The sequence below is a fragment of the Tursiops truncatus genome, chromosome 12 (genome assembly GCF_011762595.2).
Source record: "Tursiops truncatus isolate mTurTru1 chromosome 12, mTurTru1.mat.Y, whole genome shotgun sequence".
NCBI classification, from domain to species: domain Eukaryota; kingdom Metazoa; phylum Chordata; class Mammalia; order Artiodactyla; family Delphinidae; genus Tursiops; species Tursiops truncatus.
Window position 1 is genome coordinate 18,427,831 of NC_047045.1, and position 27,788 is coordinate 18,455,618.

The 27,788-nt window shown below is 38.4% G+C and overlaps 1 protein-coding gene across 1 annotated transcript in view; it reads right to left on the reverse strand.

Moving 5' to 3' along the window:
* The window catches only part of SNAP91 (synaptosome associated protein 91), a 158,640-nt gene that overhangs the window by 24,544 nt on the left and 106,308 nt on the right, over positions 1-27,788 (reverse strand). Inside the window, exons 14-21 of the mRNA XM_033867520.2 lie at positions 19,464-19,478; positions 19,148-19,315; positions 13,148-13,255; positions 12,234-12,497; positions 11,918-11,995; positions 11,686-11,757; positions 9,823-9,906; positions 1,237-1,371 (exon numbers count right to left, since the gene is read on the reverse strand). Of these exons, the coding sequence (XP_033723411.1) occupies positions 1,237-1,371; positions 9,823-9,906; positions 11,686-11,757; positions 11,918-11,995; positions 12,234-12,497; positions 13,148-13,255; positions 19,148-19,315; positions 19,464-19,478 (924 nt within the window). The remainder of the gene's footprint in view (positions 1-1,236; positions 1,372-9,822; positions 9,907-11,685; positions 11,758-11,917; positions 11,996-12,233; positions 12,498-13,147; positions 13,256-19,147; positions 19,316-19,463; positions 19,479-27,788) is intronic.

A 27,788-nucleotide genomic window follows, 5' to 3' on the forward strand; every position in this document is an offset into this window, starting at 1 on the left:
GAAAGTGACTGAGCTTTAGTTTTCTCTTTTGAAAGTGGGGAGAGTACCACTACTACATGGATTTGTTGTGAAAACTAAAATAGATAATATATGTCATGCCTTTATTATAATGCTTGCTTTATATAGGCACTCAGTGTGTAGTATTTACAATGCTTACTTTTATAACAATTCTTAAACGAGAAAGGAAGGCCGAATCGCCTAGTTTCTATGAAATCAGTGCTGGAATAAACCCTGATCTAATGGTCAGTACCTAGTAATAAGTATCTGAAAAACAGTTGACCATATTGTAGAAGTAAGAATTTTGATTTTCTTCTCTCATTACAGTATTCACTTTTGGTTCTAACTTTAAGGGCATGGCTACAGTAAACACTATTTTAAACATCAGGAATCATGCCATTATGGATGGTTCCTGATCAGCATATAACAAATGATCACTTGTTTAGTTCCTGGAATACAGAAAGACCATTCAAAATGAAGGCTCATAGGATGTGCACAAAAGTTATTGCTGATAACTATGTCAAAAGTTTTATGCTTGTTAATTTTTTATCAAAAAACTATGCATATTTACCATACACTCCACTCTACAATAATTCTAAGTTGAAAAAACGATAGCATTCAACTAGGCACTGGCAAAGGAAGCAACCAAATTGTCAAGCAGGGGATATATTTAGGGTGTTTCTGAAACACATTTGATTGCCAAAAACTCACCAATTGAAAATTTGTAGTAAGGACCCAGCATGGGAAGAGTAGAATGGAAGAGAATACAAACAAAATGACAGCAGGATGAAAGGTTAAAGGCAGGCAAAGAATACTATTTGTGTCAACTTCATAAAACCAAGGGCCAGGCAAGCTTCAGAGGGTGTAAGCAACAGCAGTGGGAGTGTCCACACGTTGAGATACCGCACAAAGATTTAGCACAAAGTATTTGTTTTCCCTTAACCTTCTCCAAACCGTGTGCATGTAAGCTCATGCAAACAGATGGGTGTGCATGTTAAGTTAGACTTCTGCTAAAAGTTAAAAACAAACACAGAAAGGGATTGCAGGTTACTCTTAAAGCTACCAAAATGTACAGAAAATATTTACTTTAAATTATAGAATGAGAGATTTATTGAAGAGTTTTAAAACAAGGTCATCACTCAATATTTGCTTATAAATTTCCTGATATCATGCTAACCTTAGGTGGTGTACTTTATAATCAGAACAAATAAAAAGCATGTTTGAAAATCACTGCCTCACCTGACGGATCAAAGGAGCTGCTGCTAGAAGTTGAAGGCGTGGTTCCAAAAGCTGCCTCAAAATTGGGCTGTAGCAGGTTATTCTGAGCAGGAGTCACTGGTGATGGAGAAGGGGCCATGAAAGAACCCCCAAATCCTGGGAAAAAAATAGTTCCAGAAAAATATAAGCAGAAACAACTAAAGACAAGTAAAGGCCATTAAAACAGAGTCAGAAAAAGTCATAGAAGACCAAAAAGGAATTGAATGTATATGGATAAGAAGGCACTGAAATCCAGGAAGTTAGTTTTTAAAAAGCTTTTCAAGTATTTTGAAATCTGCCATGTATTAATGAGAGATTTAATTTAACTGGAAATAAAAGAGCACACAAGACTGTATACCCTTGTTAAAAGAACCTGCAGCAATCTAATCTACTGTTATAATGGAGTACATAAAGCTAAGAAGGTCTCACTAGGGTTAAACTTCAGATAATTATTTTCATCGTATTTAAATTTTGTCTCTTCAAATCACAATACCAGGTAGCTAGAAAATGCTTAGTTGTACACACTGGCTCAGTATAATAATAAAAGGCACATCAGAGAAGTATGCATGTACTCTGCCATCGAATCCTCCTTAATATATTTCGTGTATATTCCAGTCCCACTGCTGCTACCGACAAGTTTAGGTTCACTCAACACAACCCGAAGGGGTTTTCTGCTTCTAACCCGTACCTCCTCCAACGAAGCCTCTACAGTGCAGCCAGAGTGATCTTTCTGAGTGGAAAACGTTGACAAAGTTACTTCTCTAAAATCCTTCACTGGCCCCGCTTAACTTTCAAATTCATAAAATGCAGGTTCCTCTGCATGGCAAACAAGCTCATCTGTCTCTGGGCCCTTCCTCATCCCTGCAAACTCAGTTGCAGCCATAATGCACTGTAGTGAGTCAAACGCCCACTCTGGGAGGCTTCCTTACCGTATATTGCCTGCTGCTGCCACCAGCCACAACGCGCCCTGCCCCTCCCACCGCCGGTACACGTGGGTTATGTGCTCTGCCTCTGTGTCCTCAGCGCCTGGTACATCTCTCCACCCCAGCCTAGGAATGGCTTTTTGGTGTCAGGAACTGTTTCCTCTTGTTTTCACCTTTTCCACTAATAGTCAACAAAATGCCTAAAACACTGAATTACACTTATTGAATGAAGGGCAACTTTTGAATTTAAAAGGTGAGGAAAAATCAAAGCCTACTGTAAAGTAACCAAACCTCAAATTAAATATTTCCCTTTTGAAGTCTGGAAGTAAATTACTGCTCTCAATCAAGAGACAGAAGCAGAGCTCACTCTGTTTCGCTTCTGTACAAAATTATGCAGCCTGTGAAGAAAGTGATTTCTTAATAAGACATTAAGTGATGTTCTATTATCAAAAATGTATTACTACCAGAAGTCTTTTTTACACTCAGTTTGGCTATATATATATATATATATATATATATACACACACACACACACACATACGTATATATGTATATATACACACACATATACTATATATGTATATATATACACACATATACATTCCTTTCTCATCTAGCTATATCTTTTCTTCACAAACTGCTTGCCAAAAAACATAAAGAATGCTTACCAAAATCCTTCTGCTTACAATTCATAATAATCAATTATAATTTTGAAAATGACTTCCATTGACATTCTCCAGTTACTATTTTCTAACCAGAAAGTCATGTTGTCCCTGGCAACTGACAGTGACATGGGTTTAGTCTTTCCATGCCTAAGTTTTTCATATGTTTATGAAAAATTGTGACTTGGAAAACTGTTACCTATTAGAAGTTGGTCTTTTAAAATCCATGGGGACTACTTTAAGTGGTTTTAGTGCTGTTTGAGTGACTTAGGGATCATGTAACCTTCCTAAATGAAGATAAGACATTCCCCAGATCTTTGAGAACTAATATCATTATGAAGCAAAGATGGGTTAGATGTAATTATTTTTGAAGATATGACTGTTTCGGTTTTAGGGAAATTGGTGGCTGTGTTAATGCTGACTTTTTGGAGACATCCCACACAATCTGGAATACGGCTGCAGGAAATCTAGGCAATTGTTCTAGGGTGTGGTTCTCTCTGTTACAGGTGAACGTGGAAACAACTGTACTTGACTTTCCATTTCTTAAAACTTGTTCAAGAAGAGACAATTTATTCTAGAATCACAGCACGTTAGTGTTGGAAAGGGCCTTAGGATCATCTGATTCAATCTTATTTTTCCACAGTTAGAAAAGATGCAAAGAGACGTGAACACACCTACCCACAATTCAGAAATAGAAAAATACGTGCATTTACCCAGGGCTCATCTGCTTAGGGCTGTTCAGTTTCATAAGGTAAGCAGATCATTCCCACAGGTGAATAAATAACACTACTCAATGGAAAAAAATTATTGCTTTCTCTAAGAAAGTGACAGTAAAGCCAAAACTGGCACGAGGCTCACCAAGTGCCAGGCACCGTTCTGAGCATTTTTTTTAGGGTGAACCATCTGAATCACATAAACTGCCAGTATTTGACCTTTCTGATCCTACAAAACAGCAATTTTATATTGTTCAACCTAAAACATATATTAGCTCATTTAAGCCTCACAACAACCCTAGGAAGTTTCACAGATGAGGAAACTGAGGCCAGAGAGGATAAATAATTTGCCCAAGGTCACAGGATGGCAAATGCAGAGCCAGGATTCCACAAAGGAATCTTCCAGAGCCTTGGTTCTTCACCACAATACTACTTGGCGTCTTTCCGACAGCCAGGAGTAACTCCAGAGTTGTCCCCTTCTGATACATTTATGAACTTGACAGAGATCTAGAAAGATGACTTTCTCCCATTATACTCAGTTCTTATGAAGCAGGGGCCCTTACAAACCTAGACTAATTAAAAAGCTAAGTGATATAGAATAACCAACTGATTATGTTGAAGAAGAAAAATCTGTTGCTATACTCTTAATGAAGAGCTAAGCAGGAAAATTATAGACATTAATTAAGGAGTTTGGGGAACTCCTCCTGTTAGTGAAGAGTGTCAGAGCCCTGGAATAGAGGTAAGTAATAAGAGAATCCTAACCACGACTCTTTCTTTCTCTATGGTTCTGAATTATATTAAGAAAGGTGCTTTGTGGAATTGAAAATAAAGTAATAATCACTAGGCTTCCGGATGTCCTGCAGACATGTTTGAACTGTTCTACAACTGAATCACCAGCTACAGACACACTGCCTTTTAGCACAGATGATTAGTCTTATGAATGTATCTTTCCACAGGGGAACGGCCTACACACTTAATGAAGTTCTATTAATGCAGACATATCAAAACTGACAGTCACTGTCTACATATCACTTGGGCTGAAGGAGTGCAATGTTAAAACCATCGGGTAGGTAACCACACTCCCACACATACTCCCCCACACTCACACATGCTCTATTATGTTAAAGACACTGTCATTTCCATTATTCTCAGTGGTAAAGTCAGTTATTAAATTCCATTTACTAAGATCAATCTGAGATAGTCAATATTTCTAGGAATAATACCCTGAGAACCTTTTGTCTGACAATTTTCTCTTTTTGACCCCCAGAGAGGATGAAAGAATTGGTCCTCTATAGACCTTCCCATTTAGTGGAAATGGTTAGTTATTATTTCCACATGGCTATATTTTAAATCAGTTCAAGGACTTCTGTGGCTCTGCTAAAAAAAAAGCCAGCTGTGTCACGTGGTTAACAGAGAATGCAAAACTATGAAGGACCTGCAGGGCAGGCCCCTGTTCTTCCCTACCTTTGGAATCAAAGATAGGAAGAGGCACAGTCCTATGCTAGTACAGATTATGGCACAGTTGCCCCAGAATGGTCTATTATGGTTCTCCTGTTTAATGTCAACCTCAGAAGTCAACCTCATATCCTTCAACATACCTAACCTCCCTTAATAATCCACTTCCCACTGTCATCCAGGAATCTGTCTCTAGCTTTCAAACATCTGTATTTTCAGCTGGTACATCATGAGAGGAATTTGACAGCTTTACTCCTCACTGTGTGAAATAATATTTCCTTCTATTTGTTATAAACTTAACTCTCAAGGGTCCAGCCAGACTCCGTCTGAGATACGGGTAATATCTGCATCCCACCAGTAATCTCGATGACTTGGAGAGACTTATTCTGTTAGTCTGTTCTCCTTGGCCACAGCAGTTGCCTTTTCTAGAATTTTCTCCAGTGTCACCACACTGGGTGCACCAAACAGAACTCGAAATTTTTACTCAGGGAGTAGAAGGTGACTAAGATGATATTTTATCCATAGTTCAATTGTGGAATTGGTACTATTTGACAGTTCTAGAAGTAAATTAAATGAAGAAGAATAACAAGTTTTTCTGGGAGATAAACCCATTTTTAAGAGATTATCCACTTAGCCTTTATTTTCTAGTTTTAAATTACAAACCAAGTTTTGATAAAGCTTTCTCCCCAATTTTGAGATGATTCTTAATTTTTGGTTTAAAATCTCTAAAAATCATTTTTAAAATTTACACTATATCTACACTACATCTTTATTGCATTTCCCCTGTTATTTACATGCATATTTATGCCCTCAAAAAAATCTAAAATCTAACCTCAGTCAAGCATAAGGTGAGATCTCCTCCCAGTCAAGCAACGGACATTACATTCTGGACAGTCTAAACCTCCCATTACTGTGTCTGTGTATTATTTTTCTTTTTTACTCTTTCACAATCGTCTTATTACTGAAAGCCAATAATACAAGATTCTAGAGACTCACATAATACAACCTTCTCTCTCTCTCTCTTTTTTTAATTCAAATTCCTACTTTGAACCTGATTGCAGTTGTGGACTTCTTTTTTTTTTTGGTACGCGGGCCTCTCACTGCTGTGGTCTCTCCCGTTACGGAGCACAGGCTCCGGCCGCGCAGGCTCAGCGGCCATGGCTCACGGGCCCAGCCGCTCCGCGGCATGTGGGATCTTCCCGGACCGGGGCATGAACCCGCGTCCCCTGCATCGCCAGGCGGACTCTCAACCACTGCGCCACCAGGGAAGCCCAGTTGTGGACTTCTTTGTTATCCATGATTAGGCTCATTTATCTTTTAAAATAATGTTCCTCTTTATTTCAATAGCCTGTGGACTTATCTGATCTGTCTCCACAGACACACACACAGGTATAACCCAAGTGCTAAGCTTCACTGCAAATTACTGTAATACAGGGCCCCGAATATTTGTCCTATCACTGATATTCATCAAATAAAGATGTCTAGGCAATATGAAAACTCAGAATAGCCACTGTCAGCTAGATTACCTATATAAATATGACTATGATTTTATATTGTATATATTTGCAGGGTTTGTGTTTATTCATTTTTTGGCTAGGCAAGTTGCTTCTGGTTCATAAGATAGAATTATATAAATGGTCCATGATATTCTTCACTGAAAACATGGCTTCTTGCTATTTTGTTACTTGAGCAAGCGTGAAAAATGTTTTTCTATAAGCAAAACAGAAGTATGAAAAACCAGCCCGAATAATTAAGACCTGGAGAAGTTAGAAGTAATTTAAAATTTCCTATGTCAGGATATTAGGTGAAAATTTCTTACATCAGGATATTGGCCCATGCCAAGTAAATCAGACACAGAAATGTACAAGCTCAATTTCAAGAAATATTTGGAAAGCAAACTAGACATTAAAACCCATTTATACCTATTTATATTAAAAAGTTAATTAATTTAAATAGGAAAAAAAATAGAGGAAAACATGTACACAAAAATACCTTTCCCATCACTGAAATAATCACAAGAAGATACGGTGGAAAAGGGGGGAAGGGCACAGTCAACAACACCTATGTAGGGCTTCCCTGGTGGTGCAGTGGTTGAGAATCCGCCTGCCAATGCAGGGGACACGGGTTAGATCCCTGGTCCGGGAGGATCCCATGTGCTGTGGAGCAGCTGGGCCCGTGCGCCACAACTGGTGAGCCTGTGTTCTGGAGCCCAGGAGCCACAACTGCTGAGCCTGCGTGCTGCAACTGCTGAAGCCCGCGTGCCTGGAACCCGTGCTCCACAATGAGAGAGGCCACCACAATGAGAGGCCACCGCAATGAGAAGCCCGCACCCCGCGACGAAGAGTAGCCCCTGCTCCCCGCAAGTAGAGAAAGCCCGCGTGCAGCAACGAAGACCCAACACAGCCATAAATAAATAAAACAAATTAATTTAAAAACAACACCACCACCACCACCTATGTAAATGACACTGTCACTTTCAGCACTGATTTCTGCTCTTTTCTACCCCATTTTACTAAGATTTCTGGATGGACAACACAGTTGAGTAACCTAAGCTTGCTTCTAGTGAAGGGACCTGACTTGCATTTTCTGTGCACTTCTCCCGTGGGACCCATCCATGTACCAAGCTGAGCAGTGGAGGCTCAGCTACCTGCTCTTAGACTCAGCAGTAGGTGACAGAACCCTTCCTGCTCGTTGCAGGTGTATTTGAGATCCATCTCATCTCCCAGGATCAAATCTCTCAGCTCTGTCACTGACATCTGACTTGGCACTGGAAGGGAACAGTGGCTTTCACCACTGGCCTCTCTGCTCCTGTTTCTAGTGTACCTGGCTCTTTTGGAAACACAGTGTCTCAGGTTCTAGCCCTGGAAGCACAGAGAGCCCAAACAAACTGGGGACACTGGAGAAGACGACATGGCTTTGCAGTGCTGGATGTGGTCAGTGGTGGCTGACCACTCTGCCAGGCTTCTGTCTGGCAGGCTTCAAACCCCTTGCTGGGGTCTGTGGCAGGATGGCGGCTACCCAGAGAGAAAGAAAGACTTCTTAGAATTTTGCAAAAAGCCAGAACTTTTGATTTCATGTGCTACCTGAAGCTTAATTATAACTTCAGAGCAAAAGGTTTATAATTAGCAACCTCATGTAAAAATTAACAAGGTCATTTCCCCCAAATATGCTATTTCTGTGGCCTGTTAAAATCCTTTTGCTGAACCTTGAAAACATGGAGTAAGTTTACTGGTTTAGTAAGAGCTTCAAAGTTACTGTGACCAATTTGAAGCTGTTATGAAGACTACCTAGGTCAGGAGAAAAGCCAGGCAAGGTAGTACTGTTTTCCCCAAGTAACCAGCTGTGGTCTGTGTTAAGTGCACTGCCTCTTACACTTGTAGCTTCCAAAGTCCACAGTGACATCACAGTGGAACCCTGGCTCTTCACCCTTCAGGAAAATATCGGTTGGCAGTTACTGGTTTGGAGTGGATTCAGAAAACAAGAGTGTCATGTTTAACCAGGGTAGTCTGGAGAGAATGGGAAAGATGCAAAAGAAATGCTATTGCCCCTGGGAAAGACTGTTAAACAACCTGTCTGAATGACTGATAGAAGGAAAGGGTAACAGGTGGGCCGTGATGACACCTCCAGACTCTGGACCTTGTGTCAAACTTCCTACGACTTGGAAAGCTGATGAGGGTCCTTTAACGAGGTCACTAGTCATCACTAATCCAAGAAAGAATGTTCCTTAGCCTACTGTTCCTGGTGTCAGGATTGTTCATTACACTAAAAAAATGAGAACTAGTCTCTCACCCTATCAAGGGCTACCTGGGTAGCAGGGAATTGAAGCTGAGAGACTCCAGACATTGGTGACTTCCTTGTGCTGATGTGAGCCGCACTCTCATCAGCCCCTTGCCAGCCTCGTGACAAAATGCATCCCTTGTGATGACAGGGGAGGGACATCAAAGCTGCATCTGAGTGTCTGTGGCCTCGGCGATGCCACTGCCGTACCTCCTGTTATGTACCCTTCTAAGTCAAGTCAGAGCAAGGTAAACCAGCAGCGTCTGCTGAGACGCTGTTGACTGAGAACTTGAACCTGAAACTTACTACTGTGGTCTGACAACTGGCAAATGCTTTGCTTGTAACAATAATAATGTCTAGGTCTAGCTATCATTAAGCACACTTTGATTTGGTCCCAAGGAAAACTATTAGTTGGCTTTTACTATCTTTGAGTCGCTGAAATGTTTCCTGTTATTCTATCTATCCCATCCTGGCAATGAGCAATAATCCTAGGCACCTTGTGCCAATCTACTTCACACTATGGCCCTGTTGAACTGGGATCACTCCAGGGGTTTTCAGATAGGAGAATGATCAGTTATTTTACAGTAACATATAGGTAGCAGCGGCTTCAACCCAAGGGTGGAACTCTGTAACAGTTTCTCATGTTACAGAACCAACTGTCAAATATCACGGTACTTTTCCCCACAAATTCCTTAAAAAAAAAAGGTGGGCATGGGCAATACAAGATAAAAATTGCTACATAAGCACATTACCTCCTTAATAAACGAAAACAGAATGTGCTAACTGAAAGTAACGCATACTAAGAGCACCCAAGGAGCCACAGGGGTGGCTTGTGTACAGCTGTGATTTTAAGACCAATTTCATCAAATCCTGGGAAATAATCAACCTTCTGTTACACAATGTCTTGCTTTTCAATTTCATGTCTCAAAAGGGAAAGAAAACATGCACCTTGAAATTTATATAATATCTGTTACTTATAAAAATACACCCAAACTTAACTTTAACAAAACACCATTTTATGTAAATGTAATTAATTACCAGCTAGTAGGTCTGCCGATGCTGACGAGCTAGAAGCAGCCTGAGATGCAGGTTGGGGTTCAGAAGCACTACTTCCAAATGCATCTACCCATTATCCATTATGCAGCAAAAAAGTAAAAGAGTGTAAACAGTAAGTACAGCAAGTAAGGGAAGTGATTGCCCGAGAAATGCACAGACATGACACTCTGTGAGTTAAGCTTGTCTCCTGCGGATGTGTTAAATCACTTAGTGGACTGAATTATGCTCTGACCAGTTTATCCTCTCAAAAGATGAGTTCTAAGCTATTTAAGAATTAACATCTCTGTAAGAGTAGGAGAATTCTTTTTCTTTTTTTTAAAGAATAAAACTTTGGGACTAAATTCTGTAAATTCTAATTCCTATCCAAACAGGATCAAAGTTTTTAAAATTTTTGCCCAAAGGTAAAATGAAAGAATCTTCCCACTTAGAACTCTATTAAATAAAATTTAACAAACTTAATTCAAACAGCAGCAGCCCTACTTGTACCTATATATTAAATTTCAGGGTTTATTTGCACAAGTTTTGAGCCCCTGAATGTCACAGACTGTGACATCTTTGAATTCCATGATGTGTCAATGTACTATAGGTACTCAGTGTGGGTTTAATTTGCTAAGGATGGTATTTTACCCCATAGCATACACATTTATAGACGTTCATGAAGAAATCACTTCAAACCTGGACTTTTCCCTATAAATTTACTGCTAATAGAAGACTTCGAATGTATCATCCAAATGAGTAGTTCAAGAGTTAATTCAGTACATCTGCCTGTCTTCTGATAACACACAGGAAAAGGAAAATGCATTTAAATCAGTGAAATCTCTTCCAGTTCTCTGGGAGGATTTAGAAACATTAAACGCAACATAAATAAACCCTATAGAATAATGTATGACAGCTAGAGCTTATGCTTTCAGTTCTGACTGGCTTATGTCTTTTATATTCTGAATTATCTATGTTTATACTGCTTTTAAGAGCTTAGAAATGTTGATTTAGCCAACAGATCAGGATCACTAAGGAAGAGCAGTAGAAGGAAACTCCAATCAGCTGATTCTACATTAGGACGAACAAAAAATTAAAAACACAAAGACTTCAAATGAAAAGACTTCAAATGAAAAATGATCTGGTTTTCTTAGGACATGCACTAAAAAATATGATGAACTGATGAGCATGTAGATGATGATGACAAATGGAAAAGATCTGAACGTAAGTTTACATTTAAAAGATGGAAATAACTTCACATAGTTGAAAGAAAAAAGACCAAGTATCATGAAACAGAAGATCTAAAAACTCTTCTGAGGGAAAAAAAGATTCTGTGAGTGTTGAAGGAGGAGAGATACGCACCCCCAAAAAGGTCTATCACACCTGAAGAATCCACCTTTGCTGGCGAGGCAGTGGTTGCAGGAGATGGTGCTACAAATGTATCCACTGTAGCAAAGCACAGAACAGGACAAAGTGCATGTCACCCAAAGGAAAATGAAATCATGAGACTCGACAAACGGCTTCTTGAGATTTCATGTTGAATAGCCCGAAGACTGTAGACAATCTTAACAGTTAAGGAAAAGCCAACAGATTTAAAAATACATACTTTCCAGAAGAAAATAAAACTTTTGACTCCTGAGGTCAGAGGTTTTAGTGTGAAAAAGAGGTTTTCTCTTTTCAATCGGCAGTAGATTTGAAATATTTACCCTCATCAGTTGGGGATGGACACAAAATGAGACTTTTTTTATTGTAAAGTGAGTTTTGAGTGTAAAAGAACTCAAGACGAACCCGCGTGTTTTCGCATCTGCCTCTCCACGTATGAGGCCCACAAGACATCTCGGAAGGCTTCACCTTGGCAAAAGCACTCACCGGATAGGAGGTCAGCAGTGAGAGAACTCTCAGGCACGGGAGAGGCCCCTTGTGGTGGAGAGGAGAAAGCATCTTCCAAAAGTGAAACAAACCAAAACCAAGCAGAGGTAAGTAGAGAGCTGAAATCAAAGTCACAAGTCTAACAAGTGCATTATCACAGGTGAGGACAAAGGGCTTAGTCATGAAAACATCTAGGCAAATTAGTGTAAAGAAAGGCGGGAGTTGGCTTTACCTGTCCCAAACAGGTCTATGCTAGGAGCAGCATCTGGCTTAGGCGCGGGGGCGACATCGGGAGCAGACTCAAATAAATCTAAGACCAAGAACACACATGCCTTTACTCACTGGACAAACCCGCCTGAAACAGCATCACTTTCCAGTTGTGCATGAGCACTCTGGAGGGTTCTGAAACGAGCTGCAAATGGTTGCTGGAGAACCATTTAATGACACAGTCACCATGCAGACAGAGGTGCGGAGGCAGTACATCACAAGGACCAGAATTCAATCCACCAGGTGGAAAGAGTTCAACGACAATGACAAAAAAAAATTACCACCAAAGATATCTAGAGCAGGAGGAGCGGTGGTGGTGGCGGCAGAGGTGGTGGCAGTGGTGGCAGCGGCAGCTGTGGTGGCAGCGGTAGTGGCAGCGGCGGCAGCTGCGACGGCGGGAGCAGGAGAAGGAGCGGTGGCGGGAACCGGAGGGGCTGTGCTAGCTGTAGGGGTAACTACAGGAACACTGGTCTCAGGTGGCTTCATTGCAAAGAGGTCCAGCTCGGGTGCAGCCTCTGCACTACCTTCAGATGGGGCAAAGGGGTCTTGGGGAAAGGAAAGTGGAGACACATACGGCATCAGTAAGGAAACAGACAACAGAGAGGCGTCAAAACTATAGGTACGAGACACCTGGCATAGATATTCACATGCGAGCTAGGCATTAGGCGGCCTGCTTTGAGCTACTACCCTATTAGCAGGGGTCAGTCATTAGGATGTTTTTCTAAAGAGAAAAGAAAATGTAGTAGGCACCACGAAGTTCAGAAACGGAAACACTTCAGAGTATTGTCAGATTAGCCTACAGTCTAGGATCAGAGATGGTTATTCAAATCCTTACTTTAATCTGGTCAATTTGGTAGCTTGGAAAATTCATGAAAACATGCCAACGTATTGGAACTCAGTGTTACAAAAGAGTACAATACAGCATTACAGGGAAACAAACAAAAAAACAAAAAAACATTAAGAGAGCATACTTGCACTGACAAAAATTGTCAATCTTGAGAAATTGTCAATTTTGATAAGGATGCCCTTCGTTTTCTTAATGTTTTCAAGTGCCCGCATTCTTTATTCCGTTACGATGAGTGATACTTTATACTCAGAAGAAAGCAAAATTAGAAACACATAGGGCCAAGTCTAGCTACGGGAGCTTCACATCAGGACAGAACGACAACAGACGGGCTCAGGACTGGAAACCCACCGTTTCCTGAACACGCATCAAGCGCCGCAGCTACAGGGGTCGGGGGTGCTGGCGCAGCGGCCCCTTCGGATGCTGCAGGGGCCTCCCCGGGAGAAGCTGCAAAGGCATCTTGGGTGCAGGTTTTAAAACAACAGAAATGAAAGGGATAAAAAGAGAAGAAAAATGTAGTAAAAGAACCAAGTTAAATTGCAAAGAAGGCTCCCTTATACAACATGAATTGCTTGAAACGCCTTTTTATGGCCCATGCACTGTTGGCGGTCACAAGACAATGACTCTTGGCACCCCTTCATGTTGGTTACATGCAAGTGGTACAGCCTTGATCCTGCTGAGGCCTGTGAGGATCCAAAAGGTAACAAGATTCTCATTGTATAAGGGCTCTGAGAAGCATGTTTTATGTATCATTAGGAAGGAATGGATGTGAAAAATAAAACACAAAAATAACTATTATGCAATTTAAGACATCGATCTTTCATGTCCAGGTAATATTTATATACTGTTACTATGATGTCTCTGACTAGTGGTTTCTAGCAAACATGGATATCTTCTTTAAGCCCAATAAAATTAAATATATGATGATGATGCAAACAATTTTAGTTTACATGTTCTTTTACAGTCTACTACAGACAAAATTACACTGTTAACATGAAAGGTATACTAAATGTTCATAAAAGTTAAATCTTCACTATCCCTGAAAAACATTTTCAGACACAACCAAGGATTTGTTTTAAAGAACTAAAGAAAAAAAATTAGGAGATGACACCATAATGCCTTTATTTTGACTTAAATTTATAGTTGTTTTCAAATACTGAATTGCTCCAGTTATGTGGTCAATGATCCATTTTCAACAGATTAAAGATGTAGTTTCATGTTTTAAGACTACAAGTGTATAACTATCTATAGTAGATTATAATAATATACAGTAGATCCATTAACATGCACGCAGCCTCCATTTATAAATGTCCGATTTATCAGTGGCTGATGTGTACAAATGATTCCCAATGTGTTTGTCAACACACCATGTTAATTATGGTAAAAAAAAAAAAATCCTGGAGCTTTCAAAGAAACCCTTTACAGAAGGAATGAAGCCATCATAAATATGCCTTGCCTAGAAGAAATTTCTAGAAGGTAGGGACCAACAAGAACCTGCCACTGACCTGCTAGATTTCCCATCCTAAAATACCACCTTCTGCAGTATCTACCAGTGTTCCCTAGAACACTGTTCCTCTAGCCATTAAAAAGAATTTGTCAAACATGCTTGGGAAATGCTACACAGTATACCCACTTTCTCAGAGATTTATGTGGTGTATTGGGCTGTAGGAAGTCCTGCAGTCGAGACACTTGTTTCTCAGGTTCACCCAGCGTGTTCCAAACTGATCTGAGTATGAGACACATGATGGTAACGTCCTGAAGCCCGGCCTTAACAAACATTAAACATTAGAGACTCGCTGGAGTTAAAAGGTCCTTTACAAAAACACAAATACCCCTAGAAGGGACAAGGGGACAAGCATATGTTACAGCTTGATTTGACTGCTTCCCACAGCTACACTGAGGGAATATATATATGATCTGAGTAGAGGGCAGTCAGGGGAGAGGCTGAATAATAATAATGGAGTAGGAAAAACACACCAGGGGATAGGACAGACACACCTCCTCAGATGCCATGCTAAGAATACTATCACAGAGGACTTAGAGCAACTTGAAAGCCCTAACAGCTGGGGCAGAAGACCACAAGAAAACTCTAAGAGGAGGATGGGAGGGCTGAAAATATTTTGTCAGGTCTGTTTTCTTTCTTTTCATTCTTAGAAAATTTGGAACTGATGGTAATCCCATTGGAAGTAATAGAAACAGTAATAGCAGTCACTATTTATGTGCCAGTCGCTGTGTAAATATTTTATTTGCGTTATTAAATTTAATTCCTCCAACTTTCTTGTGATATAGGTTTTATCATCTCCACTTTGTAGATAAGAGAACAGAAACTTGTAAAGTCTGAGGATGTGACCAAGGTCCGTCAAGTGGCGGGGTCTACTGTTATGAACTGTGCCACATTCTACTATACTGTCCCCTCCTTGCAGGATGGAATAAGCACCAGTTATATCAGTGCTAGAGTTCAAACAAATATTCACAGGCTGGCCTCCTTAATTACGATTTCTGTGTACGTAGGTGAAACCCATATTTGTAGCTATATCTTTAGGAGAGGTGGTGTCCCTCCATTCCCGGTCAGCAAGACATCTCCTTTTAATGCTTCTCTGAAACTAAACATTGTAAACTTAACTCATCAACTGTCAACACTTCTCCTAAACAAAGGAGCCCCAGCTGCTCCAGCCCCGAGCTGGTAAGTGTTCCCAGCCCATTTGATGGAGATGTGAATGAGAGAGACTGGATAACCCCAGCCCCACAGCCACTGTCTGACTGTAGCCACGAAAGGGACTCTGAGAGACAACCATCCAGCTGAGCCCACTAGACTCCCCGGGACTGTCAGAGACAATAAGATAATTTTGATTTTGTTTAAAAAAACAGCAAATTTCTTAGCTACCCAGCTTTCTTTCATCATCGATGGCAGCATTATCCTTCCAGCACTGAAAGCTAAAGCAATCTCCAATCTAGTTCTCATTCCCTTGTTACCCATTTGCAGTTCAGGTCTACATTCTGCCCATTACCAACCAGTGCTACTTCCAGGAAATGCATGTTCCTGCTTTTCTACTGTTACGGACTCAGTCCAGCCTTACTCAGCAAACCAGTCTCTGACACTGCTGCAGACTAGCCTTCTCTTCCTTCTGGCAATCTAGGAAGAATTTTCTCCCTCATTTTTTATCATGTGACTGACTACCTTTGTAAAAATTTCTTACTGCTGTTGTCTTCTCCAGCCTGAACTCCTCTCCCTGTCTTCTCCAGGCACACACACCATCTTTAAATCACATACTCGGCACAAAGGTTTCAATCCTTCTCAGCGTCTTGAGCCCAAGAGTCACCATTCCAGTTCATTTTCTTCCCCAAAGGTCCCAGATTATAAGACTCTTACATGAAATCTAGTTGTAAGTGCTTATATTTAAGTATTGGTGTTAAGGAAGATTGATGAACTTGGTTAACCAACTTGTTCAAATGAAGTCAGGTTTGGGAGGCAAGTTCTTTGGTTTTCCAGCCACTTGGTTCTGTGCTCACAGCCTACCATCATGGAGGCCTGAGCACAAATTAACAGTTGACTGAAAGGGTACCCCGGTGAACATGTAGAGGAATTAGCATCAATTTAGCATTGCACTCCTTAGAAAAAAACTGTATTGTTACAAACGAATGTGCTGTTGTTAGTAGAGTTTTGCATCAGTGAAAAACAGAATGCCTTTAAGGATTCTGTGTTTTATCTTTATCAATATCTGTAAGTTTTACTAAATTTTTAAAGCATAACACTGCCTTGCAGTCCTGTTCTGCCTGACCCCAGAAGGCAGAAGGCAGATTTCATTTCTTAAAAGTTCCCTTTAAAAAAATAAGCATTTAGTAAATATAATGTTTCTAAAAATTTTTTTTTAATGACTTACATGAAACGACTAAAACATTATGTGGGTATCAATCTGAGTATTTTAAAATAACAGACACTCCGTATTTTTCAAATTTGTAATGAAAATACAAGACTAAAATACATAGAAAAATTTAACATTTCAGTATTTCATATTCCTGAAATTAAACAATTAGCCATTATTCAGAAATTAAAATTCATTAAGCTTATTTCTAAAGAAATCTACTTAATACTGCTATATATGCTACATAAAACCTCAAAGGGGCATATTTTAAAGTCATATAAATAACTGGTGCTCTTATTATTCAAAAGTTCTACCACTTGCCCATTTTAGAGATACAAAATTTTTAAAAAATGGCCACACAACACGACCAAAGAGATTTTAGTTTAAGTTTTAATTTAAAATCTTACCTCTAAATGATTCCTTATAAATCCATAAAGAACACGAAAGAAATCAGGGGGTATCACTGAAAACTACAAGACAGACAGTGACACATATAGATTTCTGAACATAAAAGATAGAGATTTTATAGCTATCAGAGGCCGGGAGACAGTTTACAGAACTATAAAGATTAGTAAAAATAATTGTGATGAGATTTGCAGATGTACTCATCTTTACTTATCCTCCATCCAGATGACTAGAAAGGGTATTGGTGAAATTAAAGGACAGCCTCCATTCTTTGGCATTAAATTATATGATTTTCTACAGTACTGACCTTTTAAATTTGTATTTCAGGGTAGAAAGACTGACATCACGAAAATATTCTCAAACATACAGATTCTTCTGCTTGATGACTGTCATCAAAGCAGTAATAAATGATTAACACAAACAGCATAACGACACAAAGAATATTTCCAAGAAATATCTTAGGCAGGACCATGAGAGAAGCAAGATGGAGTTGACTGATTTCTTATAGGCAATTAAGCTCCTTAAAATGGACTGAAAAACAAAAATCTAAATAGCTAAAGGAATAAAAATGCTTATGTACAAAATTGTTATCCAACCCGTCCATATTTTCCTTGAATTTTTCTCTGAACATAAGCCTATGAGAAACCATCCATACTCAAGACCAATAATGGAGGTAGGAAGGATGGGGTGAAGAAGTTGGTTTTTATAAATTTAAGCTAATATTTTAATTTCTGGTCTCAAAAGTTACAGAGGCATAACTGAAAGACTAACTTTCTCTAGTGGATGACTCCTCATAATAAATTATTCAAGAGTATGCAAATCCCTTCTCCTACTTTAAAAAACAAACAAAAAAAAACCCCGGATTTCTCCTGTAATAGATTTGGAAGAGCAACAGAATGGCAGTGCAGCAAGGCAGGAGCAAATTCCTCGCATGAAACAGAGGCAACGATGCTGTGTCCCGCTGAGTATTCCTTGTCTTAGACAACGTTGGCAAGCCTCAGAGACTGGGGCACTGCATGCTGCACAGTGGTATGTGACAGTGTGTAAGTGTATGTTCCCAGGGGAATACGTTAACGCCACCAGAGCCTGCCAAATCTCTGCTGCCCCCACCCCTTATCATTTGCTTCCTCCAATTTCTTTACCATACTCTCAAAACGCCCTGGGAAAGATGTTATACGGTAACGAAGAAACACAAAACTATGATGACTATAACACTGTTCAGTGTGCACGTGTGAAATGAGCACTTCTCCAGGTTTGGACATTAGCACCACTCAAAATGGGAAGATGTAAATAAACTGGTTTCAGATGGTTCATCAGGTCCAGACATACTATATTGACAGAGTGTAGGATATTTGACTGAAGCTTACAGCTGTAAATCAACTCTGTGTCAGAATTTACATTTGCATGGAAAAAATATTTTCAGACAATCGTTTCAAAGTCTGATATAAACCTGTTTTCAATCAGCGTTGCAAGTGCCGACTCCAGTGATCTCTCAAAGTTCTGAAGCCAAAGATGATCCAAGTTTTTGCTTGGACAGAACAAGCTTAAAAAGTTGCAAAAATGGACATATCCCTAACCTCTCTTCAGAGACCTCTAGATCTGAACTCCACTTAGGTGATTTTTTTTTTCCTAAATCTTAAAAAACAACTTAGGCCAGGATTTCTCCTCTCATGTTCCCCAAACATTTTTTTCTCTCAGCTAGTTCAAATCTAAAAAAATGCCAAAAACCAATTCTAAATATGATAGAAAGATCTGGTACCGCTATTATAGATACTGCAGGGCTGGAGCATATACGGGACAAGAGTTCTAATAGCAGCTTAAATCCTAACTTCGCAAAAAGGAGAAAATTGAAGAGGTCCAAAGCATTTGCAACCTTTGCTCTATAATCACTAAAATTAAATGAATATGAAGTTGACAAACTGAGCAAAGATAAATATATATGAATAAACATTTTAAAAGTAGTTAAACACTCTGCCATGCATGTTCTATCTATCTGCCATGTTCTATCATGTAAAAGATTTAAATGGTTTAACGCTAGCAATCCTGGAAGGAAAATAAAAGAAAAGTGATGCGACTGACTAACCTCCAAAGAGATCCACTTCAGCAGTGACAGCAGTGACAGTTGTAGTAGTTGAGGCAGAGGCTGAAGTAGTTGCAATTTCAGCAGCTGTAGCAGGAGGAGTAGGTTCTGGTGCGAACGGATCTGAAATCTGTGCTTCGGAGGGAACAGAGGAAAGTGCAGCCAGAGAATCTATGTCGCACCAGAGACAGAGAACAAATGGAAGAGAAGAAAAGGAAAGGACAAAAGATATACCAGGCTCCAAATGATCAAAGTGAGGACAGTTATTAAGATATGGAAGTCTCTCGAAACAGAAGTTTACAAATAAAGTTTTACTCACCCTCTCCCAAAAGGTCTATCGATGTCCATGGGTCAGCATATGAAGAAATAAGAGACAAAGCTGAAACTTTCAACCACACCAATGTCCAAGCAGGGTGAGGCACTAACTGAAGAAATTTTAGCTTTATGTACCTTTCTGGACCATTTTAAATTTAAAAAATAAATGTATTACCTATTATTACCATAGAACTTTTGAGCTGGAATGGACCTTAGAGATCCTCTAGATCAACTTTCCAACTTCATAGATGGGAAAACTGAGAGCAAGGGAGGTCAAGAGACTTACCTTAAGCTAGGTCTAAACAACTTTGACAAACTCAATCGATTTCTTATCAGATTTACCATTTCATCTGCTTTGGTTGATTTCATTATACTGTAGTTGTCAATTCTGAAGAAACCATAGTTAATTGAATTTTATTGATCCTCTTTATTTGATGTGTCATACCGGAGCATGAATAGAGGCTTTACAATGGCTATAGTTTGACTGTGGAACATACTAAGCTGAATGCAAGTTTAGGGGTTAGAAAAAAGAAACTCTAACTTAAACTATTTTCTTCTTTGTAAGTTTCACATTACCAGGTGTTTTTCAGTTCAATATATAATCTCTAATTTATAAACATTATGTGACAACATATGAAAATTATTTTTAAGAAGAATGTGAGAGATTATACAGCATCCAAACTTTTCAGCCCTTCTGAGGTCAGCATTCCAATGGGAGGTTCAGACTTAGCGACCAACAGTGGGATTACAGTTGGCATTCTAAATAAAAAGCCTAGGAGGGATTATTTTTAACTGTACTATGATGTTAGGTTAAACATTTATAGTGTCCAATGGCATTCTTCTACTCTCAGTCATGTGATACATCTCAGGGATCACATTCAAATTCATGAATGTTACTGGAAATTTATTTTAATCATGAAGAAACTTTATCAAAACTCATTAGGGAGCTATTTTTTTCAGAGCCTTAAAAGCCATATGGGAACTCAGTAAACCAAAAGTTCTAGAAGACATTTAAAAGATTGAGAAACATAAATTTGACATTAAAAATAATTACTTTAGATATAAAGACACACAGACTGAAAGTGAGGGGATGGAAAAAGGTATTCTATGTAAAGGGAAATGAAAAGTCAGGGTAGCAATACTTAAGTGAGACAAAATAGACTTTAAAATAAAGACTGTTACAAGAGACAAAGAAAGACATTACACAATGATAAAGGAATCAATTAATGAAGAAGATATAACAATTTTAAATATATATGCACCCAACATAGGATCACCTAAATACATAAAGCAAACATTAACAGACATAAAGGGAGAAACTGACGGTAACACAGTAAGAGTAGGAGACTTTAACACCCCACTTACATCAATGGACAGATCCACACAGAAAATCAATAAGGAGACATTGGCCTTAAACTACATATTGGATTAGATGGACTTATATATATATATATTTTTTAATATATGAATTTATGTATATAAACATTCCATCCAAAAGCAGCAGAATACACATTCTTTTCAAGAGCACATGGAACAATCTATAGGATAGATCATATGCTGGGCAACAAAAGAAGCCTCAGTAAGTTTAAGAAGACTGAAATCATATCAGGCATCTTTCCCAACCAAAATGCCTTGACTAGAAATCAACTACAAGAAAAATCTTCAAAAAACACAAACCCATGAAGGCTGAACAATACGTTACTAAACAAATGGATCACTGAAGAAATCAAAGAGGAAATAAAAAAATACCTGGAGACAAATGAAAATGAAAATACAGTGATCCAAAATCCATGGAAAGTAGCAAAAACAAGGCTAAGAGGGAAGTTTATAGCAATACAAGTCTATCTCAGAAAACTAGAAAAATCTCAAATACAACCTAACCTTACACATAAAAGAACTATAAAAAGAAGAACAAACAAACAAGAAAGTTAGAAGAAGGAAAGAAATCACAAAGATCAGAGCAGAAATAAATGAAATAGAGACTAAAAAAAAGCAATAGAAAAGATCAATGAAACTGAGAGCTGGTTCTCTGAAAAAATAAACAAAATTGATAAACCTTTAGCCAGACTCATCAAGGAAAAAAAGAGAGAGGATCCAAATCAATAAAATCAGAAATGAAAAAGGAGAACCTACAACCAACACCACGAAATACAAAGGATCATAAGAGAGTCCTACAAGCCATTATATGCCCAAAAAATGGACAACCTAGAAGAAATGGACAATCTCCCAATACTGAATCAGGAAGAAATAGAAAATACAAACAGTTCAGTAATGAAATTGAATCAGTAATAAGAAAAAACTCCCAACAAACAGAAGTACAGGACCAAATGGCTTCACAGGTGAATTCTACCAAATATTTATTGAAGAGCTAACACCTATCCTTCTGAAACTACTCCCAAAAACTGCAGAGGAAGGAACACTTCCAAACTCATTCCACAAGGCCAGCATCACCCTGATCCAAAACCAGATAAAGATATCACAAAAAAAGAAAATTGCAGGCCAATATCACTGATGAACATAGATGCAAGAATCCTCAACAAACTATTAGTAAACCAAATCCAACAATACAGTAAAAGGAGCATACATCATGATCAAGTGGGATTTATCCCAGGGATGTAAGGATGGTTCAATACCTACAAATCAATGTGATACAAAAAACTGAAGAATAAAACTCATATGATCATCTCAATAGACGGGGAAAAATCTTCTGACAAAATTCAACATCCATTTATGATAAAAACTCTCAACAAAGGAGGTACAGAAGGAACATACTTCAACATAATAAAGGCCACATGTGACAAACCCACAGCTAACATCATACTCAACAGTGAAAAGCGGAAAGCTTTTCCTCTAAGATCAGGAATAAGGGAAAGATTCCCACTCTTGCCACTTTTCTTCAACATAGCATTAGAACTCCTAGCCATAGCAATCATACAATCAGAAAAGGAAATGAAAGGAATCCAAAGTGGAAAGGAAGTAGTAAAACTGTCACTCTTTGCAGAAGACATGATACCATACATAGAAAATCCTAAAGATGCCACCAAAGAAACGACTAGACCTCACAATGAATTCAGTAAAGTTGCAGGATACAAAATTAATATACAGAAACCTGTTGAGTTTCTATACATTAAGAGTGAACTATCAGAAAGTGAATCCACACTTATATGGCAATTAATCTACAACAAAGAAGGCAACAATATACAATGGGGAAAAGACAGCCTCTTCAATAAATGATGTTAGGAAAACTGGACAGCTACAGGTAAAAGAATCAAACTGGACTACTTTCTCACACCATGTATAATAATAAGTTAAAAATGGAGGGCTTCCCTGGTGGCGCAGGGATTCCCTTGTGGTGCAGTGGTTGAGAGTCTGCCTGCCGATGCAGGGGGCATGGGTTCGTGCCCCGGTCCGGGAAGATCCCACATGCCACGGAGCGGCTGGGCCCGTGAGCCATAGCCGCTGAGCCTGCGTGTCTGGAGCCTGTGCTCCGCAGTGGGAGAGGCCACAACAGTGAGAGGCCCGCGTACCGCAAAAAAAAAAAAAAAAAAAAAAATGGATTAAAGACTTAAATGTAAGACCTGAAACCATAAAACTTCTCGAAGAAAACATAGGCAGTACACTTTTGACACTGGTCTTAGTAATATTCTTCTGAATATGTCTCCTCAGGCAAGGGAATCAAAAGCAAAAACAAACAAATGGGACTGCATCAAACTAGAAAGCTTTTGCACAGTGAAGGAAACGATCAACAAAATGAAAAGGCCACCTACTGAATGGGAGAAGATATTTGAAAATGATATATCCAACAAGGGGTTAATATGTAAAATACACAAATAACTCATACAACTCAACATCAAAAAAGCAAACAACCTGATTTAAAAATGGGCAAAGGATCTGAGTAGACATTTTCCAAAGAAGACATACAAGATAGCTATCAGACGCGTGAAAGGATGTGCAACATCACTAATCATCAGGGAAATTAAAATCAAAACTGCAGTGAGATATCACCTCGCACCTGCTAGACTGGCTATTATCAAAAAGACAATGAATAACAAGTGTTGGCGAGAATGTGATGAAAAGGAACCCTCATGCACTGTTGGTGGGAATGTAAACTGGTGCAGCCACTATGGAAAACAGTATACAGATTCCTCAAAAAATTAAAAATTGAACTACCACGTGATCTAGCGATTCCATTCATGGGTATTTATCCAAAGAAAATCAGAACACTAATTAGAAAAGATACATGCACCCCTATGTTCACTGCAGCATTATTTATAATAGCTACGATATGGAAACAACCTAAGTGCCCATCACTAGATGAATAAAGAAGATGTGGTGTGTGTCTACATATAGATAATGGAATATTACTTAGCCATATTTGCCATTTGCAACAATGTGAATGGACCTAGAGATGATTATGCTAAGTGAAATAAGTCAGAGGAAGACAAATACTGTATGATTTCACTTATATGTGGAATCTACAAAACAAACCAAATGAACAAACACAACAAAACAGAAGCAGAATCACAGATTTGGGGAACAAACAGGTGGTTGCCAGAGGGGAGGGGTTCAGGGGTAGGAGAGAAATAGGTGAGGGAGATTAAGAGGTATAAACTTCCAGTTGCAAAATAAATGAGTCATGGGGATGAAATGTATTGTGGGGAATACAGTCATTAATAGGTACTATCTTTGTATGGTGATGGATCGTAACTAGACTTACGGTGGTGATGATTTTGAAATGTATAGAAATACTGAATCACTATGTTATGTAATGGGAACTAACAGTGTTGTAGGTCAATTATAGTTCAAAACAACAAACAAACAAATGCATAGAAACAGAGGTCAGATTTGTGGTTATCAGAGGCAGGGGAAGAATGAAGGAGTTTGATGAAGGCAGTGAAAACATACCAACTTCCGGTCATAAGATAAAAAAGTACTAGGGGTATAATATACAACATCACAAACATAATCAACACCATGCTATATATGCTATATATGAAAGTTGTTAAGAGAGTAAATCCTAAGAGTTCTCATCACAAGGAATAAAAATTTCTCTTTTTTAAATCTTGTATCTCTATGAAATGATGGATGTTCACTTAAACTTATTGTGGTCATCATTTCATGATGTATGCAAGTCAAATCATTATGCTGGACACCTTAAACTTACAGTGCTGTACATCAATTATGTCTCAACAAAACTGGAAGAAAAAAATTATCATATTAATTTAACTATGCAATCAAGGCTCTTCCTAAAACTAAATCTTACATATTTCATAGCAACATTAGAAAATTATAGCACATAGAGCTCTTGACATTAGAAATAGTTTTTAAATTTTAGAATGTACGCCTAGTGAATAGCTGACGTAGGGCTAGGGTATTTTCTGCTGTTAGGTGTCCAGGTCCCAAATCCTGAGAAGTAGAAGGTCCTTCCAATCATTCCTCAAGCCAACCGGACCTGGCCCAATACAACTGTTACTCTACAGTCCTAAGTCCTAAGAGATATGGGAACATATGTATATGTATAACTGATTCACTTTGTTATGAAGCAGAAACTAACACACCATCATAAAGCAATTATACTCCAATAAAGATGTTAAAAAAATAAAAAATATAAATAAAAATATTCATTAGAAACCAAAGTGGGTCATCAGAAGCCAGAGAGATTGGATTCTCTTTTCTCCTGGCGTTGGTGGGGCTCTCCTTAGCCCTGCCCTTATCAATGGCTACTTCAAGCTGCAGTGTGACTTAGCAGAAGAGCTAAGAGCCATGTGATTTAACAGCTTCCAGACCTCTCATTGTCTACTTCCAGACCTCTCATTGTCTATCACAGGGGACAGGTAATTTATTTCATACATTTGGTAAGTGAGAAAGGAGAAGACTGTTTATGTGTACTAGAAGAAGAGAGAGTTAAAAAGATTTTAAAAAGAGGTATGAAAGATTAAAATATTAGTTCCTTGCTCTTAACTAGTGTTTTGTTCAGATGGAGGGTGATGAGAATGATATGATGGAAGATGGAAAGTAAAATTTCCTAGGAAAATGTACGATGATTAAGCATATTGGTGGATAACTGATGTTGAAAATTTTTTCCACTCTTGGAAACCACAGGTGTTAGTCTCCAAAATCTTAATTTTCTAGATGAAATATAATTTATGTTATATATTCCTTGTTTTACGCAAAATTTTCTCTACTATAAAAGCAAGTCCCTATTACAAGATGATGAGGATGGTTATTAAATATTCTCAAAACTGCTACTTTTTATAGAGGATTAAACTATACAAAAAAACCCCACTTCAGCATAAGAGTTCAATCCATTTGCAAGTAGTACATAATCAGAGTTGTTTGTATTATAGAAATTGCTAGAAAATATTCCCTGTAACCAAGGAAACAGAGCTACAACTAAATGAACAAGGAAATCTATATTGTGCTGTGAGATGGAGCTGAACTTTTCATGTTTTTATGAAGATTAAATGTGTTAATTTATTTAAGTGCTCGCCCATACCAAGAACATATCAAATGCTCAATAATAAGAGTTAATAATAGCAATAGCTTAGATGGTAACTAGCCTTATTGTGGTGATCATTTCACAATGTGTATAAATGTTGAATCACTATGTTGTACACTTGAAACTAATATAATGTTGCATGTCAATTATACTTCAATAAAAAATAGCAATAACTAACATTTAAGTTAAATAATTTTTCATTATAGGACTGTGAATTTCAAAGCTTCTATAAATCTTTCAGAGAGAGCATGTGTGTGTGTGTGTGTACACATGAATGTGTTTGAAGACAGCCTGCAGATGTGCCCCCCCAGATCTAATTAACAAGCAAATGGTAATATGGGTCACAAAAACTGCTTGTACTGTAGCTAATATTTCTCATGGAAACTATTAAAGTCATGTGATCACATAATATTGATGAGCGTTCCAGCATGTGTAAATTAACTTCTGTTAAGTCTATTAACTCTAATTAAACCCTAGCAGTAATACTGTATTTCTCAAAAAGTAGAAATTTCATTTCAAGCATTTACAATAAAAAATTACGCATTTTCCACTTCTAAGATGCATAGAAGTACAACACACACACACTCATTTGTTTGTGCAGAGAGGTGAATTTATTATGAAGGAAAAAAACACTCTCCCTTTTATGGGGAGAAAGGTAGGAATTTTAAAAGCACTCTGTATTCTTCCAGGTTCATTACTGGCTGGCAGAATGCCACATGGAATATGCACTATTTAAATTAAATTTACTAAAATATGAATTTGCTAAAATTTGGTTTACACCAATGACAAGAAATACTATCCTTTACAATACGTCCCCTAAAATGGCAATATTCATCCATACCCAGAACCCCCAAGAGAAATCTGTAAACAACTGATGTGGCCATAGTCATTTGAAAATGAAATCCTCTATCACTATGGTTGGATAAGAACGTCCAAATAGGTCTAAAGAGTTTCAGAGTTTGCATTTTACCATCTAGTTACACAAAATTCAAATAAACTACAATAATAGTGAAGTGATCTTATCAAACAAGAATGAGAAAGTGGTTTTATGTATTTAATTTTTTGCTTAGTCAAATGAGCGAAAACATACTGGTAACAATTTAGCACCTCTTCAAATACGACTGGGTACCTATAGGATAAATGTAAACTGAAGGTAACATTTATCAATTTCATATTTCACAAGTTTACTTGAATTTCTTTCTTTAAATAAGATACATATTTTATTTTTTAATTTTTTGGCCGTGTGCGCGGGCTTGTGGGATCTTATTTTCCCCGATCAGGGACTGAACCTGGGCCCTGGCAGTGAAAGCGCTGAGTCCTAACCTCTGGACCACCAGGGAATTCCCTACTTGAATTTCTTAAGGCTTATAATTTTTACTGTTTTGCTTAGGAATGAGAGAATTTACTTATTAGTATTTTTCTCCCCAGCTGACTTTTCTACTGCTATGAAAGGAGCTGTAGATATTTTGTTGAGACAAAAGACTAATGCTAACCATCAGGTCCTAAGCCAACATTTTCATACACTATAATGCGTTTTGTACTAATTATAAAAAAGTGCTCCCGTTGGGCCAGCAGGTTGGAACAGGAAAAGCACTTCTTCCTCAAGTACGAAAAAAGCCCACAGCTTGGCTAGCAGAAAGCAGGCTGAATTTCAGGCCTCTCGCCCTGCCTTTGGGCAAGGCACAAACTGCGGGTCCACACTGCACAGCCCTGGTTAAAACCACACTAATCTGCTTTCTTCTATATCCACTGACACCTCAATGTTTCAATCATCAATAGTTATTTAGTCCTAACAAGTAAAGACTGAAATGTGTTATAATAAAGTTGGTT